The 21,301-nt window shown below is 44.1% G+C and overlaps 1 protein-coding gene across 1 annotated transcript; it reads left to right on the top strand.

The window, feature by feature from the left end:
• Nucleotides 1–421: 421 nt before the first annotated feature.
• CFAP97D2 (CFAP97 domain containing 2) lies at nt 422–17,206 on the top strand. Its single transcript, XM_036095100.2, has 4 exons — nt 422–654; nt 12,363–12,443; nt 13,385–13,650; nt 14,812–17,206. The coding sequence occupies exons 1-4, from the start codon at nt 565–567 to the stop codon at nt 14,891–14,893; spliced, it is 519 nt and encodes a 172-aa protein (XP_035950993.2). The 5' UTR covers nt 422–564; the 3' UTR covers nt 14,894–17,206.
• The last annotated feature ends 4,095 nt before the right edge of the window (nt 17,207–21,301 follow it).

Genomic DNA, 21,301 nt, shown 5'->3' with positions numbered 1-21,301 from the left:
CACCACTGTCCCTTGCCACAGAGAGAGGAACAGCTTAAAATGACTAAAACTTTCTGTACCTAATCCTCAAGTCAATTGAAAAAAAAAATGAAGATCTGCCACCTAAGCTGCAAATATTTGGAGTTGCCCAAATTATTATAAGTTATTCAAAGATAGGAGAGAAAGGGGATAAGGACAGGAGGCAGGAAGGGGGAGGGAGGAGAATATGAGAAAGGAAAGAGGGAAAGGACGGTTGGGGAAGGAAGAAAGCAAGAAAAGAAGGGAAGGCTGGGAAGGGGAAAGTCATCTGGGGAAGAAACTCTTTGCCCTTTTCCATGAGTATGGGGGAGGTGAGCAGTGGGCCTCCAAATGGCATCAGTAAGCTACTTAAGATCTGCTGAGAAAATACCCTTTAGAGCAGAAGGATCTTCCATTCTCCTACGTTATGATCTCCTCTTGCCCTTTCTTTTCTCCCTGGCTTGGCCGCCATGACAACTGTCAGCTGATCCAGCAAACACAACCCTCTGCAGATCGCACCCGGGTGGCTCCATTCCTGGAAGGGAGCAGCTGGTTTTGCAATTTGAAATGCAGAGAGCCCCCAGGCCAACTCTTCCCTGTGGCAGCAAGTGCCTGCCGGGCACCTGGGAGAAAGCCTACCAGGATCACAGGAGAAAGGTAGGAAAGGTGGGGGTCGGCCCAGATGGCTCAGAGCGGGCGCCAGAGCAGCCCCCGTGGCTGCCAGGGCTTTCCCTGGAAACCAAAAGCTAATTTTAGTTTCAGAGATGGAATGGTTGAAATCTCATTTCCTTAAAAGGTTGGTCATATATGTTGTCATACAATAAAAATGGACTGTGGTTTTCCGGTGCCACATTTTAGGACTCTGAATTACGGCACATTTATAAAGTACCTAGTTTTTCCTAAATGACTTGAAAGTATCTTAAGACACAGAAATCCGAGGGACCCTCTCCCCTCTCAAAACAGCATATTCCGGTGGGATGTCCATTAGGAGATATGCTATTATTTCCATTATTTGATGCAAATGTGGATATCATTTGAAAAGGTCACCTTGTACTTTTGAAATGGTCTGCCGTGGTGGTCTTATGCCCCTGAGACGTCAGTGTGCCACCCAACCGCACGACGCTCTCTCCATGTCTGTGTTCCTCGAGGTTGAGAAATGCTCTAAGAAAGGAGTACTCTGGGAAGGGGGTGTTGCTCTGTGTTGCTCTGAAGGCATCTCCCCAGGGAGGGGACCCCAGCTTTCTGCAGGATACAAGATCCAGGTGAGCCTTTCTACTCCGCCCGGAATTCTGCACGCCTGGGTTGTGGTGATGTGGTGGCCTCAGGGAGGTCACACTTACTGCAAGGCTGCTCTGGTGCCCCCCACCATACCTGGGCCCTGCACCTGCTGTCGTCCTTGGGAGCCCGGCTGTCCCAGGGCTCACCCTCACTTCCTCAGACCTCTAGACTTCCTACAATCTCCTCTGTGCCCTCTTTTAGGAAGCACACCCCCATCGCTCTCTAGGTCCTCATTCTGCTGTCTCATGTCACCACATGATAGATGTAACGTATTTATCTTGTCTGGTTCGTTTCCCCCATGGCGGGGAGGTAGTGGCCGCATCGAGCTGCTAGGACATCCGCAGCACCTAGAGCACCCAGTGAGTCATGCTTAGCAAAGAGTTGACAGCAGTGAAAAACTGAAGAGCGCTTATGGTAGTAAGTTCAAAATCAACTGGCATTGCCTCTCTGAAGAAGAGATAAGAATGTAAACGTCATGAGGGTTTTGTTGTTCATGTGTGTGTCCCAGGGACTAGAATTGTCTCTGGGAAGAGGTAGGTGGTTGATAAACCCTCAATGCAAGTGAATAACGAGGCTCTGTGCCTAAGAAACTCTGAGATAAGGAAGATTTGGAATAGTCATTGTATGAAGTGGGGAGCTGATGAATAGGGAAGACTGGCATTTGGCGTGGGACCCAGGTGTGGGGGTGGAGCATGAAATTACTTTGCCCTGACGCACACCCCTCTGAGATGTCTCAGAAGCACATGGTTGCTGGGTCTAAGAAGAGAGTGCTGAAACACCCCAATATGGCAGGGCCAGCAGCTGAGACGGGGGCCGGGGGAACCCGTGATCCCAGTGTCAGGTGTTAAAGGGAGGGCCATATGTCTTACCTGGGAGGGAATGATGTGAAGACAGGGAGCAAGTCTCAGATACAGTCAACTAAGAAAGCTGAATAGAAGAGAACTATGGGTGTGGGATGGGGCAACTGGAGCCAGAGGGGCCATCCTAGGTGGGGACGATGCCAGCAGTCTTGACAGGGGTTTGGAGGAGAGGAGGGGAGGGGAGGGGAGAGTAGAGGAGGGGAAATGAGGGGAGGGGAGGGGATGGGAAAGGGGAGAGGAGAGGAGGGGAGGGCAGAGGAGGGGAGGGGAGGGGAGAGGAGGGGAAATGAGGGGAGGAGGGGAAATTAGGGGAGGAGGGGAAATGGGGGAGGGGCGAGGAGAGGAGAAGAGAGGAGAGGAGAGGAGAGGAGGGAAGGGGAGGGGAGGGGAGGGGCGAGGTTAAGACAGGAGGGTGCAGGGAGCTGGCAGCACTGGTCCGGTGGTGTAAAATGCATTGTGGGAAGACAAGACTGTGGTCCAGATGGTGAAGGCCCCCGTGAATGAGGGGCAATGTGGGCCTGCAGCAGAAGGAAGGGAGAGGAGGAGGGACGGCACTGGGGATGGGGGCCACACTGCCCTGCCTGGAGGCAGCTGCAAGAACCAACTCCAGTCTCACTAGCTGGCACTAAAACTTGGCTTAAAACAAATTCTTCTTCCATATTAAGAGTAAAGGGGAGTTAGCTCCTTAGAGTTACTTAGTTTCTTACTGCTTGGCTGAGAATCCTTGGGAACATACAGAAGGGAGAAAAAGGATTTTCAGGAGCGTGCTGTGCCCAAAGCATCTCTAGAATAGAGCACCTTGTCCTCAGCCTGGCATCTTAACAGGGCAGTCTATCTCAGAGCCTAAATACCCACTGATGCTAAAAATAAAATTAAAATGACCTTAATAAAATAGACATTGCTACTGATATTTCCCCAACATAATAAAATATAAATGTCTCAGTCCTAAGACAGTACTTAATTAATAGGGAAACACTAAAGGTATTCCCTGTAAAATTAGAAATAGGACAAGGATGCCTACTATCTTGTATACCCTTTTAAATTGTGTTGGAGGTATTAGCAAGCAGACAAGACAAATCCATTACGCATGAAAAGGCAATGAAATAGGTATTGGGTTTTTTTTTCTATTTGTAAATGAAATGATTAAATATCTAAAGAACCCAGAAGAATCAATGGAAAAACAAATATAAATTGGGAAAAATAATTGCAACTTATATCACAAAGGGTTAATATCCTTATATATAAAGAACTTCTAAAAAGAAAAAGAAAAATGCAAACCACTCCACATAAAGACGGGCAAGGGGCATGAACAAAAGTTCACAGAAAAAGAATTGCAGATAGCTCTTAACCTATAAAAAGTTGGTCCACTTCACTTACAACAAAAAAATGCAAACTAAACTTGCACCGTAATACCATTTCTCAACTAGCAGGTTGGCAAAAATCCCCCAAATCTTTGGCAGCGCTCTGGGGAAAGAGGCACTGTCCACAGTGCTAGTGGGCAGGCAGCGGGCACAGCCCCACGGGGGATCTAGTAATCCCCAATGAAACTGCACATGCATTTAGCCTTTAACCCGCAGTACCCATTCCAAAGGCACACTGGCAAAGATCTGAAAAGAAATTGCAAAAGATACTAATAGCAGCAGTATTTGTAATAGCAAAATTGGAGCTAACCCAAAAGTCCATCAAAAGCAAGCTGGGTGAGTAAGTTAGGAGGCTTTCACACAATGACATCCTCCGCAGGTACAAAAAGGAACAAGAAACCTCTCTATCTGCCACCACAGAATTATGTCTAGAGTGCGTTGTGAAATAGAAAAGGCAACGTGAAGAAAATGTGTAAATATGCTACATTTGTCTAAAAAAGAGGGGATGACAATATATCTATATACACATACATACCAATATATTGACACATACGTATTGTGTATCCTTTATTTTCAAAAGTTAAAGGAGTGACGGTAAAATTAGATTTGTCAACAGGGAACAGGGTAAAGATGACAGGGATAGAGCCCAGACCTCTTAGAAAAAGCAGTTGTTTGACAGATTTGACTCTGGAGCCAGGTAAATATTTCACATATTATAAAACAAATTAAACTTAAGAAGCATTCCAAAATATTGAAAATAAAATGGACCTAAGAGTAGATGTAATTGTATGACCTCACTGATATGAGGAATTCTTAATCTCAGGAAACAAACTGAGGGTTGCTGGAGTGGGGGGTGGGGTGGGAGGGATGGGGTGACTGGGTGATGGACACTGGGGAGGGTATGTGTTCTGGTAAGCGCTGTGAATTGTGCAAGACTGTTGAATCTCAGACCTGTACCTCTGAAACAAATAATGCAATATATGTTAAGAAAGAAAAAAAGAAGAAGAAGAATGTAGCAGGAGGGGAAGAATGAAGGGGGGGAAATCGGAGGGGGAGAAGAACCATGAGAGACAATGGACTCTGAAAAACAAACTGAGGGTTCTAGAGGGGAGGGGGGTGGGAGGATGGGTTAGCCTGGTGATGGGTATTGAGGAGGGCACGTTCTGCATGGAGCACTGGGTGTTATGCACAAACAATGAATCATGGAACACTATATCTAAAACTAATGATGTAATGTATGGGGATTAACATAACAATAAAAAAATTTAAAATGCAAAAAAAATACAAAAAAAAAAAAAGAGTAGATGTAATTGCCTTCATAGTCATATTGAGAGGACCTACTTCAGTTGTGTTTATCTTTTCAATTAATGTATTCCTTCTTTATTGTTGAAGTAGAGTTGACACACAATGCTGTATTAATTTCAGGTGTACAACACGGTGGTTCGATAATTCTATATCACTCTCTGCTCACTACCATTTAAGTGTAGTCACCATCTGTCACCGTGCAAGGTTACTGCAATATTATCGACTGTATTCCCTATGCTGTCATTTCCATCTCCCTGATTTATTTTATACCTGGAAGTTTGTACCCCTTAATGCCCTTCACCTGTTTCACCCATCCCCCACCCCTTTCCCTTTGGCAACCACCAGTCTGTTCTCTGTATTTATGAGTCTGTTTTTTGTTTGTTCGTTTGCTTTAAAAATTCCACATATAAGAGAAATTGTATGCTGTTTATCTTTCTCTGACGTATTTCTCTTAGCATTGTACCCTCTAGGTCCATCCATGTTGTCACAAATGGCAAGATCTTTCTTTTTTTATGGCTGAGTAATATTCCATTACATGTATACACCATCTCTTCTTCATCCATTCATGTATCAGTGGACACTTGGGCTGCTTTTATATCCCTGCTATTGTAAATAATGCTGCAATAAACATAGGGGTACATGTGTCTTTTCAAATTAGTGTCTTCACTGATTTTCTTTGGGTAAAAACCCTGTAGTGGAATTACTGGATCATATGGTATTTCTATTTTTATTTTTTTTTTTGAGGAAACTCTATGCTGTTTTCCAGAATGGCTGTACTAGTTTGCATTCCCACCAACAGCGCATGAGGGTTCCTTTTTCTCCACATCTTCACCAACACTTGTTATTTCTTGTCTTTTTGATTCTAGCCATTCTGGTGTAAGGTGATATCTCACTGGTTTTGATTTGCATTTCCCTGATGATGAGGAATGCTGAGTCTCTTTTCATGTGTCTGTTGGCCATCTAGATGTCTTCTTCAGGAAAGTGTCTATTGAGATTCTCTGCCTATTTTTTTTTTTAAAGATTTATTTATTTATTTATTTGACAGAGAGAGAGAGAGACAGCGAAAGAGGGAACACAAGCAGGGGGAGTGGGAGAGGGAGAGGGAGAAGCAGGCTTCCCACTGAGCAGGGAGCCCAATGCGGGGCTCAATCCCAGGACCCTGAGATCATGACTTGAACCGAAGGCAAACGCTTAACAGCTGAGCCACCCAGGCGCCCCATCTCTGCCCATTTTTTAATAGGATTGTTTTTCAGTATTGAGTTATACAAGTTCTTTATACATTTTGGATATTAACCCTTATTGTATTTGTCATTTGCAGATATCCTCTCCCATTTGGTAGGTTGCCTTTTCTTTTTGTTGGTAGTTTCCTTCACTGTGCAGAAGCTTTTCATTTTGGTGTAGTCCCAATAGTTTATTTTTGCTTCTGTTTCCCTTGCCTGTGGAGACAGATCCATAAATATGCTGCTAAGGCAGATGTCCACGAAATGTCAGTTTTATTCTTATGGACTATGTGTGTGTTTAGGGTGGGATAAAGCAAATGAGTAATCATGTTGATGTCATTGAGAACTGGGATTTTTAGCTCAGAAGGAGGGAAATACAGAAGTAAGACCCCTAAGCCTAGTTAAAGGGAATGGGGTTCTGAACCAAAGCTGGAAGGACCAGGTGAGCTCTATGGCAAAGGCCTTGAAAGAACAAACCAGTTGTAAACGAAACTCCTGGCTCCCAGACTGTGGTCTCTAAACACCATTTCTCATTGGAAGAACCAGGCTCGCTTGTAGAAATGGCAGATTCCAAGTTGAGATAGGATATATAAAGATAACCCCGTGTCACCTTGTCACTCCAGAAAGCAAGGAAACTGTCAAGGCTATTAGCACTGCTGGAAAAGCCAATCATCTCACGGGGCCACAGATGGGGTATGTTGAATATCAATGGTGGGGGATTGAAACACATCAAATAGATTTGAATCTTTGATTTCCTGATGATGTTAAACAGGAACACCTTATTGGCCACCTTTGAAAGGGGCTAACAACCAACTCCTAAAGAGAGCCCAGTACGTACGCTGCCAAAGTGAAGCTTGTCTTCATAGAAGTATTCCAGCAAATAAACGTAGAATGAATGATGGACTTAGAATGTCTCAATTTTTCATAAAAACAGAGACAAGCAGATATGTGTACCTTGTGATAAAATATCACAGCACCACCTAAGGGATAGTCTTGCCAAGGAAAAAGTCAAACCTGATTTCTAACTATCAGTTTACAGGTGGTGCTAGGCGTTCCGTCAGCAAAATCCAGACTGAGAACATCCACAGGACAAATCATCTGGTTTCCTTATAACACATTGCAAGGGGGGAAATGGAGGGAGAAACTATAATTAAGAGAGATGCAGGGGTTGGGGCGCCTGGGTGGCTCAGATGGTTAAGCGTCTGCCTTCGGCTCAGGTCCTGATCCCAGGGTCCTGGGATCGAGCCCCAAGTCTGGCTCCTGGCTCGGTGGGGAGTCTGCTTCTCCCTCTCCCTCTGCCTCTCCCCCTGCTCATGCTCTCTCTTTCTATCTCTCTGTCTCAAATGAATAAATAAAATCTTAAAAATAATAATAATAAAATAAAATAAAAATAAATTTAAGCAAAAAGAGAGATGCAGGGGTGCCTGGTGGCTCAGTCGGTTAAGCGTCTGACTCTTGATTTTGGCTCAGGTCGTGATCTCAGGGTCATGAGATCGAGCCCAGTGTCAGCAGGTTCCGTGCTCAGCCAGGAGTCTGCTTGAGATGCTCTCTTCCCTCTGCCCCTCCCCCTGCTTGTGATCCTGCTCTCACTGTGTCTCTCTGTCAAATAAATAAATAAAATCTTAAAAAAAAAATGTTTAAGGATGAAAAAGATTTGCTTGGTTTGCTTTGCTATCATCTCAGATGAGGGAGGGGGGGGGGGGCAGAGTTGAAACCAGAGTGGCCATGAGTTGGTTTTGATGAAGCTGAGTAAGACTACATGGGGGTTCATTATACTATTTTTCTCATTTTTCTTTATGTTTAAAGTTTATACTATATTTTTTAGAAACCATAATTTTGGGTGAAAAGAGAAGCAGAGTGGTAATTATAGGTCAATACAATTTCCATAAATTTAAAAAGGTAACAATAGAATATATGGGTTATAGGTGCATTCCTAGCAGTAAAAATACAGAAACAGGGTAGGAAGGACACAGGGGACTCCAGGGTGGGGGTGGCCTGGGGAGGTGTGCGGGGTGGGCTGAGACAGGATGTTGGCACTTGTTTATTCTCCATGGGGGAGGTCTTCAGTATCTTTGCTCCTGTCTCAGTGCTCTCCGCACTTCTGAAACGCGCCGTGGGGGCACCAGTAGAGGGAGCAGGGAGGGAAGTCCGAGGAAGGGCAAGAGCCGTCGGGACCCTCGGCTTCATGTGCACACTCGTCTGGCAAAACCCTACTGGAAGGGACAATGCGCGCTCTCCTCTGTGGGCACTGGGCAGCTGAGGGTGGCTAGGGAAGCCCATCTGTGCCCCTGGGTTGCCAGGCTCCTGCTGGTGGCCGGGCTTGGCCGACTCCGCCGAGCCGTTAGGCCACCTGCTTTCTCAGGAGCCTACACAGTTGATTATGCTTCTCTCCATTCTAGTTATCTCTCCATCCGACAATTCTTTAGTTACTTTTAGTTTTTATCAGAGTGATAAAAGTACATTTTTAAAAAATCAAATTGTACCAAAACACTTTGATGAAAAGCAGTGGCCTCTCCCTGCAGCAAAGCCCAGTTCCGAGGCAGCCATGCTCAGCCCTTTTGGCAGTTTCTCCTGGTCTTGACCTCCATTTCTCAGGATAATATGCTCATTTACCATTTCTTCTCAACATAGATATAATCAGTGTTCATTAAATCAATAACCAGTTAGAGTGACTATGCAAAACCATTTACTATTGAGTCAAGTTGTAATTATATCTCCTTTCTCTTACAATTTCTTGTAAGAGTTAATATTACCTTGTTTTCATGTTGCTTGAGTTTTCTATATATTTGTAGCTATTTTTTTTCAAATATTCCATCAGTCATCAAATGCTGATGAATAAATTCTCAAATACTCAAAAACTTCAAATAATCTTTCAGCCCCCCCCCACACACACACACACACCCTTTCTGCGGTCCTCCATCTTCCTGCTCCCATCTGGATGGCCCATGGTGCACTCTCTGGGCCCATGGAACTGATGTCTATGGGGCTCCCTTTGCTGGTCTCCCGTGTTGAAAAGAATTTTCCTGGATGCCATGTTTTTCTGAGTCTTGGTTTACACCCTCATGTGATGAAGCACATCCCACGGTGGCTTCCCAAGGACAGGTGCAGGGGAGGTTTTTGTTTGCTTGGGGCTTTTTTCTTTGTTTTGGGTTTTTTTTTTTTTTTTTTTTTGGTCTCTGTGCTAAAAATCCTTCTATTCTCCCATCACTCTTTTTTTTTAAAGACTTTATTTATGTATTTGTCAGAGAGAGACAGAGCATAAGCAGGGGGAGCAGAGGCAGAAAGAGAAGCAGCCTCTCCGCTGAGCAGGGAGCCAGATGCAGGACTCAACCCCAAAACCCTGGGATAATGACCTGAGTGGAAGGCAGACACTTAACCGACCGAGCCATGCAGGCATCTCCTCCCATCACTCCTGATAGAAAGTTTGGTATAAGATTCTAGGATGGAAATAGCCTTCCCTCAGGATGTTAAAGGCATTGGTCCTCATCATAAGTTAGGGTAATGTGAGATGCTGTAACAAATAGACCCTAAATGTATAAAGGCCCCAACACCCTCAAAGTGTAATCCCTGCCCCTGTTCCCATGTGTGGATGACTCCAGACCAGCCCCACTCACCTGTGGCTCCCCCGTCCATTAGGCTCTGTGACAACCTGGGTCCAGCCAGGGATGGGGGGGAGAGCACAGAAGCCACACCTGCTTCATAGAGACCTTGGCCTAAAATTGGAACATCTGTGGTGCTGCATTGGCAAGAGCTCATCAGAGGGCCACACCTCAGTGCCAAGAGTCCTGGGAAATGATGTCCTGTCTGGGCAGGAGTGACAGCTCGAGCCTGTGGCAGGGTGAGCATGGCCAGCCCTCTGCTTCAGCCAACACCTTCTCTAAAGAATCCTGTGACTCCTCTGTGACCAGGGGTATGGGCATGTGGGTGTTTCTTTCCAGAAACTTTTAAGAAGGACCTCCTCTTTACTACTGATATTCTGACATTTTGTGATGACATGCTTCCATATGAGTCTCTTTGAGTTTATTCTGATGGATTCTTTCATTTTAGAGACTCTGAAAATTCTGTCCCCTTCCACTTTCTAGAAACCCTACTAGTTAGATGTCCCAGACCCAATATTGAGTCTCTAGTTTCCTTTTATTTTCTCTTCTGCTGCCCATCTCTCTATTTCTGGCTCACTTTTGGGATGTTTCTTGGTTTTATCCTCAGCCCCTTAATTCAATTTATTTCAGTTTTAGTTTTCAAGGACTATTATCAGTAATCATTCCTTTTTCCAGAATATCCTTCTTATTGTGTAGATAAAACATCTTCTTTTGTCTCTCCATGGTTGTTACTTAGAGTTTACTTGACATTTTCCTCTGATCCTTTCAACATCTCTGTCTCTTCAAGGTCCCCTGTTTGGTTTTTTTATTTCTCATTTTCGTGTTGGGAACATCCCTCCAGTGTCTGGAAGACAAAGTACTGGAAATTGACTGGAAGCTCTGCATGCTCTGATTAATCCAGTTTTGTTGGACTCTCCATGTCCGGGCATGTGGTCTTTGGGGCAGTCTGGTCTCCGTGGAAATCTGCCTAGAGAAACTGTAACTTTTTAGGCACGGAGCCAGGAGGAGCCCTGACCCCTCCTCCCCCGCTCCAGCCGCCCCTGCTGTGCCCACAGCCAGAGTCTTCCGTGCTCATATCTCCGGAGGCAGAGAAGACAACGGCAGGCATCCCTGCTTTGTGCAAAGACTCAACAAGGCCCCTGCTCTCAGCCTCACCAGACACTCGTGGTTCTGGCATCTCTCAGTGCTGAGCATCCCAGCGTTCTTTGAGGTGAACCCTGTCATTCTCTCTCCCCACCTCAGCTGCTCTCTCTGAGCCCCACATCAGTCACTCCAGCTCTGTCTTCCTCACCAGACTTTCCCCCGAGATGGAACATCTGTTGATGATTGTGCCCAAACCAGTCTGTACTATGATGGTTATAAAATGGCAATGTCCCCTTGTCCTAACTCCTTCTACATTTATCAACTGTAAGGAACAGCTTCCTTTCCTCCATATTTAGTGTGTATAACAAACAAGAGGGGGCAGCTAGGAAAACAGTGTATTCAAAAGACCTTGGTCAAAAGTAAGTGCTATAATAAGGCAAATTAGTGTCATATTTTTAATAACCATAATTAGCCTCAAATTTTTACCTACAGCCCAAACTAATTGCTCCTAGAAAGCTCCACACAGTCACCCAACACAGGATTTACTGGCTACCCCCCAAACTGCTCACCACCTCTCTTCCTGTCCTACTGTCACCAGGCATCAAAACTGCAAGCCTCGGACCGTTCTTCACTACTCCTTTCTCCCTCACCCCATGCCACAGACATGTGTCCCCTGGAGGCCTGGCTCCCACTGACCCCACTCCCACCATCACCAGCATACCACTGCTCACCACCCCAGAGCCCCGGCCAGCCCAACTCTGGTCTTGTCTTCTTCCACACCCGGTGACAGAGGGCCTCCAGGTCACATATGTAGTTGTGTTATTCCCTTGTCTCTGTTCTTTAGTCTTCCCCTCACATTAGGGGCCACGCGCCCATTCCTGAGTGTGCTGTTCAGGCTACTCGCCATCTAGCCCCTTTGCCCTGTCCTGGCTCTCTGTACAGGGGCTCTGCTGAAACCGCTGCATGGCTCACTGGGTTTGATCCCCAGAGTGCATGATGCTCACATTATCATTTTAGACAGACTCAGCTGGTGTCACTGTCACTTGCAGATTATCAGCTAATAGGGCCCAGTAGCTAGTGGTCTACAAGCAAGTATCTAGAATATGGGGGGGGGTTCCTTTTTATTGCAGATGGTAATACATATAGCCCTCATGCGTTTACTCTACCACATTTTAAAATATAAATTTTCTTCCCTTTTTGTACATTTTCTGATAGGAAACTGCAGAGATCATTTCGCAGTTAATCAATGTTTCAGGTGCTCATCCTGAATATTGCTGGAGGCTCAGAAATTAGAGTGAGGTGGACAGTTTCATAATTCACCGTCTTAAAGGCCTCTGGCAGGCAACAGAATAGAAATGTCTGCTGGCACTTACATTTAATGAATTCTTACTCGGTACCCACTTAATTCTCTACTTGAAAACAACAATGCAAGCACATTTCCCAGGGCTGCCTGTTTCCCTCCAGGGGTTATTTGGATTCTGACTCAAGTCCTGAGCCTCATTCAGGACTGTCTCTCCCAGGCTGCCTTGGAATCTTTGGTGCCACAAACAATCATGATACTTGTCCCCAGTGCCAGAGCCCAGAAGCAGCCCAACCTGAGTTCACGTTAATTACCTGCTAAAAGTGTGCCTGGGGTCACACCGCCTCTCTGCGCTGCAGGTCCAGGACGCCCAGCCCCTCGTGGATGCCCACGCCCCACGGAGCCTCAGCCACCTCCACCTGAAACTCAAGAAGCTGAAGGTAATCTCTGTTCTACTTCTCAGTTACTGGTGCAGCTAATGAGGAAATGTCAGCTCAGAAACTAGGGAAATGGAAAATGCAGGCTCAGTAAGGGATAAACAGTTCCTGTCATCAACGATGACATGCCGTGTCAGCAGCCGATTAACCTCATCTCGCCAGAATGGAGCTGGTGGGTGGTGGGTACACCGGGAGACTTCTCCAGTCTACCTGCTGTCTCCAGGAAGAGAGGCCGGGGCGGGGCAGGAAAGCACGCTGGCACGTTACTCACTGCAGCTTTAAAGAAATCAATCAGTACCCTTCCTTTAAACAAGACCATTTCTTAAAAAAAATAAATAAATAAAAGTAAATAAAAAAATAATAAACAAGACCATTTCTTGACCACCACAGAATATTTATGTCTTGAAGTGTAAACCATCTAGTGAGAATAAGACTCTCATGGTTATGCTGATAGTAATACCCCCAAAGCTAAATGCTGTGTGCTCTCTCTGTGGCTGTTAGTAATGATAGCTGAAGAGGGCAGAACTAATCATTGCCAAGCAAGCCAGCGGATCAATCAGTTCTAAAACCTAAACCAAGAGGATTTTCGTTTCCTCTGGGCTCCAATCTTCTCTTCTTCTCAGCAGTATAAAATACCTCTCTTAAAACATGAAGTGATTTCCTCATTAGCATCACCGCCACAGAGTTTTGGAGGGTGACCTAATTTCACAAAGAATCGTAGCATCCTCACTGTTACTTCCACTCTGAGCATATGAAATTTGGCCCCATCCAAATGTATTCCCATCCATAGACAGACAAGGGAGCCTGCCCGTGTCACACGGGCTGCTGAAGTGTGCTCAAGTCAAAGGAAATGTGGGGTTGAAGGGATCCTCTAAATAAATCTGCACGGTAATAGCATGGACGTAGCTGGAGCTTCCAGAGGCTCCTTGTGTGTCTGTCCACAGCTGGAAGAGGAGCGGCTCGCCACCATCGACAGGGACAACCGCCTGCTGCTGGAGAAATTGTCCTGCATCCTGAGGACCAGGGGCCAGACCGACCGCAGCAACAACTGCACACAGAGGAGTCCCGGGGCCCCTGCGTCCTGCAGTTGGCACCAAACCTGGCAGGGCCCAGGGCGTTCCACTCCAGGCCTGCACAGCAGAGCTGCGCCGGGGCCAGAACACGGGGTTCCCATCCTCCCTGCAGAGAGCCCTGTGCCTTTTCCTCTGTGGTGCGTGCGTCAGAGTATTACCTGGGGCTCAGGCTAATTCCACACCCACAGCAGAACAAGGGCACCCATGGCAGCTCTGGGGGTCCCTCTGTGCAGTCCCAAGCCTGCTACACCATCTTCCTGTTTAACCCTCATACTCATCCCATGAGGGAGAGGCCATGGGGAAACTGAGGCAGCAGGCAGCGAAGGAACCTGGCCAAGAGGGCACCTAGGAGGTGGTAGGAAGCAGGTTCCTGCCCCGGGGCCTGTGCTCAGGCAGTGCTCCTGCATTTCCATGTGCAAAAGCAGCCAAGATTGTTGTTTTTCTGCCGGCACAACACTGGGCCCGATGTTTGTCTGGAAACGGCATCGGTCGTGTAACTCTGCGTCCAGTGTGGGAGGGTGATTGCTCCTGTTTGTTACAGAAGAGCCCGGTGCTGGGGCAGCTCTCCACCAGCAACTCGGTTTTTACCCAGAGGGGCTCTCTGACAGCAGGCCTCCACAGTCTTTAAAATCTGCCTACAAATAGTTAAAGACACTTACGACTCCTAAGAGCCCCTCTTCTCTAAGGCAAACAACCCCTGTCCCCTGCACCCTACGAATCCCCAGAATTTGCTCACTGGTTACATCGCTGTCTTTTCCTTTTAAATGCAAAAGTTCATTAGTGCTTGTGAAGGATGATTTAATGCAGGCAGGTTTTCAGAAGTGTTCATACTTCTAAAACCTTTAGCCTGTGTCCGTCTCCAAGAAGCTCAGAGTGGTTTCCAGGTTTTGCAATAAATTAAAATTTAGTTGACCCTCAAGCACCAGGAAGTGTGTTACAGGAGGGCTGCATGGGAGAAGGGGATCCTGCACTCCCCCTGGGCTGCCTTTGTGGAAGCGATCTGTCTCTGGGTTTTCCAGCAGTGGTTCACCTGGGGCTTCACTCTGGGGGGCTTGGGAGGATGGGGAGCGGGTCTTGGCATCAGGAATGCCTCCATGTCCAGCCCCTGCCATTAAAAACCTGGAGTTATGGGTCAACCTCCATTTTCCTGGGATAGTTTACATTAGATTTGGAATCACTTTCTGCTTCAAAGACAGATACTGAACTTGAGTATAAAAATCACTGTTGAGTGCTACTTACCTTAAAGCTGTAATGAAGTAGCCTAAGCTAATACGTAATTTCCATGCAACTCAATCCAGGACAGGATCCCACAGGGAGATTCTCCCACCTACTGCCTGGATTCTCTTTGAAAAACGCAAGTCCCAGCCAGCCTGGAGGTAAATCCAAACCATCAAGTGGCTTCCCCGTCAGGACCTGCCTGATATGTCATACACAGGAAATGAGGGAAGAAGGAGGGAAAAGAGGAAGCAGAAGTGACCCCGGGGAGGTGCCAGCCAGTCAGAAGCCACAGGAAGTGCCTGAGCTCGAACAAGGGAGCCAGACAGCAGGACTTCAGGAAGCATAAAAGGAACGCGAGGGGCCAAAGGGGGCCTGTGAAGCTGCCCAGCTCCTCCCACACCAGGAAATTATCTCCACAGTCACATACCACCTCCTTGTCCTGCTTGGATTTTAAAGCAGTCAAAGACCCCCTTGTGCCCTTCCTACGTATTTCTCTTTATTCAACTCTGGGCCCTGTGCTGAGAGCTGAGTGTGGTCGCTTTGCATGTTCAAACTCAGGATGGATGCAGCTTCACTGCTGTGTTGAAGTAGAAAGCACCAAGCTAATTCACAAGGTAATGGTAGAAATGGTGTGTCTCTTTGTGATTAGTTTAACGGAGCCCCAGCAGGAATGAAAGTCAATGATTTTTATCAAGAATGCATCAGTTTGAGCCTGATAGCTGGCCATTTCATTTCTCTGTCCTTTATTTAATAAAAGATACTTGTCAAGTTAACACATGGTGTGGGAGGGAAGCAGCCCAGAACACTGCAAACTAGTTGGTTCAATTAGTATAGATGTACTAGCTACCTAACTACTCAACAGCAAAAGTCAACACTTTTGTGTTGTGTATAGAAAAACTATATGACCAACAATTGGGTTTTCACTCTTCATTTTATTTTTTAATGGCTTTATTGAGATTATAATTGGCATATGGTAAACTATATATTTACAGTGTTCCATTTGATAAGTTTGACATGCTTTACACCTGTGAGAATATCACCACAATCAAGATAATAACTACATCCATCCCTCCCCAAGGTCTCCTGTTCCCATCAGTAATTACCCCACCCCTCCTCTTTCCCATCCACATGCATCCACAATCTGCTTTTTGTCTCTATGGATAAGCTTGCATTTTCTGAGTTTTGTGTGAGTAGATCCATGCAGTGTCTGCATTTTGCTGCCTTTTGCCCCACATAATGTCATGGCTGAGTGAGTCAACAGACCATTCCTTTTTGTGGCTGAGTAGTACTCGTTGTACAGAGCTATCATGGTTTGTTTATCCATTCACCTATTGGTGAACATTTGGATTATTTCTACTCTTTGGCTATTACAAATAAAGCTGCTATGAGTATTCATGTTTTAAAAAAATCAAAAACCAATATCTCTGCCCAAGACTGAAAACTCAATGATAAATGAAGAATCTCAAATATGAGTCACACAGAGAAGGTCTTCCAAGCATGACAGCATAAGGATGTCCCTGGACCCACTCCCCAGCAAAACTGATAAAAAATATTTTTAAAACAACCATTTAAAGTTTATGGAAATGGTCCTAAGGGCATACACCAGATAAAGAAACATTTATTCCCACAAGAATAAAAGGCAGATAATAACAAATGTTGGTGAGGATATGGAAAAATTGGAGCCCTCATCCCCTGCTGGTGGGAATGTAAAATGGTGCAGCCACTGTGGAAAACAGTCTGACAGTTTTTCAAATATTTAAACATAGAGTTACCATATGATTCAGTAATTCTACTCCTGGATACATACACAAAAGAAATGAAAACATGTCCACAAGTAAAACTTGTATATGAATATTCACAGCAGTATTATTCATAATAGCCAAAAAGGTAGAAACAATCCACATGTTCATCAACTGAAAAATGAATAAACAAAATTTGGTATACCCATAACATGGAATATTATTCAGCCATTACAAGGAGTGAAGTACTGGGGCACCTGGGTGGCTCAGTCGGTTAAGTGTCTGTCTTCAGCTCGGGTCATGATCCCAGGGTCCTGGGATCGAGCCCCACATCGGGCTCCCTGCTCAGCTAGGAGTCTGCTTCTCCCTCTCCTTCAGCTCCTCCCCTCCACTTGTGCTCTCTCTCTCTCTCTCAAATAAATAAAATCTTTTAAAAAATAAATAATAAAATAAAATAAAAGTAGTGAAGTACTGAAAATACTACAACATGGATGAACCTTGAAAACATTATGCTAAGATGGGGCGCCTGGGTGGCTCAGTCGTTAAGCGTCTGCCTTCGGCTCAGGTCATGATCCCAGGGTCCTGGGATCGAGCCCCGCATCGGGCTCCCTGCTAGGCGGGAAGCCTGTTTCTCCCTCTCCCACACCCCCTGCTTGTGTTCCCTCTCTCGCTGTGTCTCTCTCTGTCAAATAAATAAATAAAAAAATCTTAAAAAAGAAAACATTATGCTAAGAGAAAGAAGCCAGTCCCAAAGACCATATGTTATACGGTTCCACTTAGATGAAATGTCCAGGATAGGTAATTTCACAGAAATAGAAAGTAGATTAGTGGTCGCTTAGGGTTGGGGGCATGGAGGGATAGTGAGTTGATAGTTAAAGGGTACAAGGTTTCTGGGGTTCCTGAGTGGCTCAGTTGGTTAAGCAACCGACTCGATTTCAGCTCAGGTCATGACCTCAGGGTCGTGGATTCAAGCCCCATGTCAGGCTTTGCTCAGTGGGGAGTCTGCTTGAGATTCTCTCTCTCCCTCACCCTCTACCCCTACCCTGGGCTCTCTCTGTCTCTCTAAAAATAAATAAATAAATCTTTTTTTAAGAAAAGGGTAAAAGGTTTCTTTTTGAGGGTGATGAAAATGTTCTCATTGACTGTGCTGGTCGTTGCACATATCCAAGATACTTATATGAGATCAAGAAGGAGTTTTCATCTTAAAAGAACAGGCCTTACAATGCTAAATAAAGTTCATTGCTAAGGAGATGGTAGAGTAGGAAGCACCAGGAATCTATCTCTCCACCTGGACAATTGCACAAGCAAAAGCTGTATGAAGTAACTACTTTGGAACTCTGGAGTCTATTGAAAGCTATAACTCCCAGGAGGAAGGCTTGGATGTAAAGTTGTGGTTAATTTCAGTCAATATCAGCTCTTAGCAAAGTAGCAGCTACCTATTGCCCACCTGCAGACTCATAGGTACATGTGTTCCTAGAGCAGTTTGTGAGAGCCAGAGTAGGCAACAAAGGACTCTTACCTCCAAATATGAGGTCTATGCTGTGATCACGGATTACTGCTTCTGATCACAAATGTGCAGATGAGAAGAGGTGTTGCACCTCCCCTCATTGTTGTAAGACCATCCTCCTCCTGCTGAAGTGACTTCCAGGGAATTTAAAGGACCAGGGTCCTTTCTCTAACCACTCCTTCTCATTTCCACCCTGCCCCCCCTCTTTTTTTCCTTTTGGGTGTCAGACATTAAAGAATGCCCAGAAAAAGGCTCAGAAAAGAAATAAGAAGACATTAAGTTTACATCTCAGGCTGATCCTCAGCACAGAGACAGCCTATGACAATAAACACACAAAAATAAATAAATTAGTTAATTATAATTTTAAAAATCAGCTAGCCCTGAGGAAGGGGGAGAATCTTATTTCCAGAGCTACCACATTACTGATTCAAATGTCCAGTTTTCAACCAAGACATGCAAAGAAACAGGAAAGTAATGCCCATTTAAAGAGGGAAAAATCCATCAACAGAAACTGTCCCTGAAAATGACCTAATGTCAAATATACAAGACAAAGACTTTAAAACAATGGTTTTAGATGCTCAAATAACTGAAGGAAGATGTGGAGAAAGTCAAGAAAATTATGTATGAACAAAATGGAAATATCAACAAGGAGATATAAAACCTAAAAGAAACCAGAACAAACTCTGAAGCTGAAAAAGTACATAACTGAAATGCAAAATTTACTGGAGGGATTCAAAGGAAGATTTAAGCAGGCAACAGAAAGAATCAGTGAACTTGAAGATAAGCAATGGAAATTATCCAGGCTGAGGAACAGAAATAAAAAAGAATGAAAAAAAGCAGTCAGAACCTAAAGGACCAGTGGGACAGCATTAGGTGGATCAACATATGTATTGTAGGAGTTCCAGAAGGAGAAGAGAGAGAGAAAGGGGCAGAGAGAATATTTGAAGAAATAATGGCTAAGAACTGCCCGAATTCCATCCAAGATGTTCAATGAACTTCAAGTAAGATGAACTCAAAGAGACCCATGCCAAGACACATTATAATCATACTTTAGAAAGATAAGACAGAATCTTAAAAGCATCAAGAAAGAAGCAAATCATTACATACAAGGATCATCAGTAAGAGAATTAGCCGATTTCTCATCAGAACATTTGGAGACCAGAAAGTGGTGGTCTGATATATTCTGAGAGCTAAAAGAAAAAAAATGTCAATCAAGAATTCTGTATCCAGCCAATCTGTCCTTCAAAAGTGAGGGAGAAATCAAGACATTCCCTGATATATGAAGGCTGAGGGAGTTCATTACCACTAGACCTGACCCACAGGAAATGCTCAAGGGAGTCCCTCAGGGTGAAATTACTAGTTGTGATACAGTAAATCAAAGCCATATGGAGAAGTAAAGATCTCAATAACGGTAAATACATGGGCAAATATCAAAACTAGTATTATTGGAACTTTTGGAACTCCAAATCTTATTTTATACATAATTTAAGAGATTAATTTACTTAAAAGATTTGTTATTTTATGTTTGGGGGGCACATGATGTATGAAATATAATTTTATGACATCAATAACTAAAAAGGATGGGAACACAGGTGTAAAGGACCAGTTTTTATATGACATTAATCTGGTATAAATTCAATTTAGAGTGCTATAATTTTAGGATATTAAATGCAATCCTAGTGATAACCACAAATAAAATAGAATATATGCAAAAAGAAACAAGAAAAGAATTTAAATGTTTTACTACCAAAAAATCAACTAAGCACAAAAGAAGATAGTAATGCAAGAAAGGAATAACATAAAGCTATAAGGCATATGGAAAACAAATAGCAAAATAGCAGAAGTTCCTCCTTATCAGTAATTACTTTAAATATAAATGGATAAACTCTCCAGTCAGATGACAGAGATTGGCATAATGCATAAAAAACACATTATCAAACTATATACTGTTTCTAAGAGACTCACTTCAGATCCAAACAGACTGAAAGTCAAAGGATGAAAAAAAATATCTCATGCGAATAGTAACCAAAAGAGAACAGAAGTGGTTATTCTAATACCAAACAAAATATACTTTAGATACAAAAAAGTTTACAAGCGACAAGAAGGATATTATATATTTAAAAAGGTTTAATACATCAAGAAGATAAAAAATTATAAACATTTGTGCACCTAAGTACAGACCACTAAAATATATGAAGCAAAATCTGACAGAATTGGTGGGGAAATAGACAGTTCTACAATAGTAATTGGAGACTTCAATAACCATTTACAACAATGGACAGAACAAACAGAATAAAGAAACAGAGGACTTACACAACAAACCAACTAGATCTTGAAGACATACACAGAACACCCTACCCAACAACAACAGTATACACAATCTTCTCAAGTGTATGTGTAGCATTTTCCAGAATAGATCATATTTTTTTTTTTTTAAAGATTTTATTTATTTATTTGACAGAGACATAGCGAGAGCAGGAACATAAGCAGGGGGAGTGGGAGAGAGAGAAGCAGGCCTCCTGCAGAGCAGGGAGCCCGATGTGGGACTCGATCCCAGGACCCTGGGATCATGACCTGAGCCGAAGGCAGACGCTTAACGACTGAGCCACCCAGGCGCCCCAGAATAGATCATATTTTAGGCCACAAAGTAAGTATCAGTAGATTTAAAGAGATAGGTATCGTACAAAGTATCTTCTCCGACCACTACAGGATGAAATTAGAAATCAATAACAGAATGGAAAACTGTAAAATTCACAAAATTCTGGAAATTAAACAACACACTCTTAAACAACCAATAGATAAAAGAAGAAAACATAAGGGAAATTACAAAATACTTAGAGACAAATGAAAATGAATGTACAACATACCAAAACTTATGGGATATGCAAGAAATTGGTGCTAAGGAGGGAATTTATAGCTACAAACATATTTTTAAAAAAAGAAAGATCTCGGGGCGCCTGGGTGGCTCAGATGGTTAAGCGTCTGCCTTTGGCTCAGGTCATGATCCCAGGGTCCTGGGATCGAGTTCCGCATCGGGCTCCTGGCTCAGCAGGAAGCCTGCTTCTCCCTCTCCTTCTAGTGCTCCCCCTGCTTGTGCTCTCTCGCTCTCTCTGTCAAATAAATAAATAAAATCTTTTAAAAAAATAAAAAAAGAAAGACCTCAAATCAACAACTTAATTTTACTACTTGAGGAACCAGGAAACGAACAAACTGAATTCAAAGCCAGCAGAAGGAAGGAAATAATAAAGCATGGAGCAGAGAAAAATGAAATAAAGAGTAGAAAAAAAATAGAGACAAGCAATGAAACTAAAAGTTGGTTTCTTC

This window comes from Halichoerus grypus, chromosome 4 (genome assembly GCF_964656455.1).
Source record: "Halichoerus grypus chromosome 4, mHalGry1.hap1.1, whole genome shotgun sequence".
Classification (NCBI taxonomy): Eukaryota; Metazoa; Chordata; class Mammalia; order Carnivora; family Phocidae; genus Halichoerus; species Halichoerus grypus.
This window is presented reverse-complemented; position numbering and strand designations above follow the sequence as displayed.

Bases quoted from the DNA above. Each gene is read 5' to 3' on its own strand.
- CFAP97D2 (XM_036095100.2), top strand. From the start codon at position 565: ATGCAGAGAGCCCCCAGGCCAACTCTTCCCTGTGGCAGCAAGTGCCTG. The intron at 655-12,362 runs GTAGGAAAGGTG...TCTGCGCTGCAG, and splicing joins ACCAGGATCACAGGAGAAAG to GTCCAGGACGCCCAGCCCCT. The intron at 12,444-13,384 runs GTAATCTCTGTT...GTCTGTCCACAG, and splicing joins TGAAACTCAAGAAGCTGAAG to CTGGAAGAGGAGCGGCTCGC.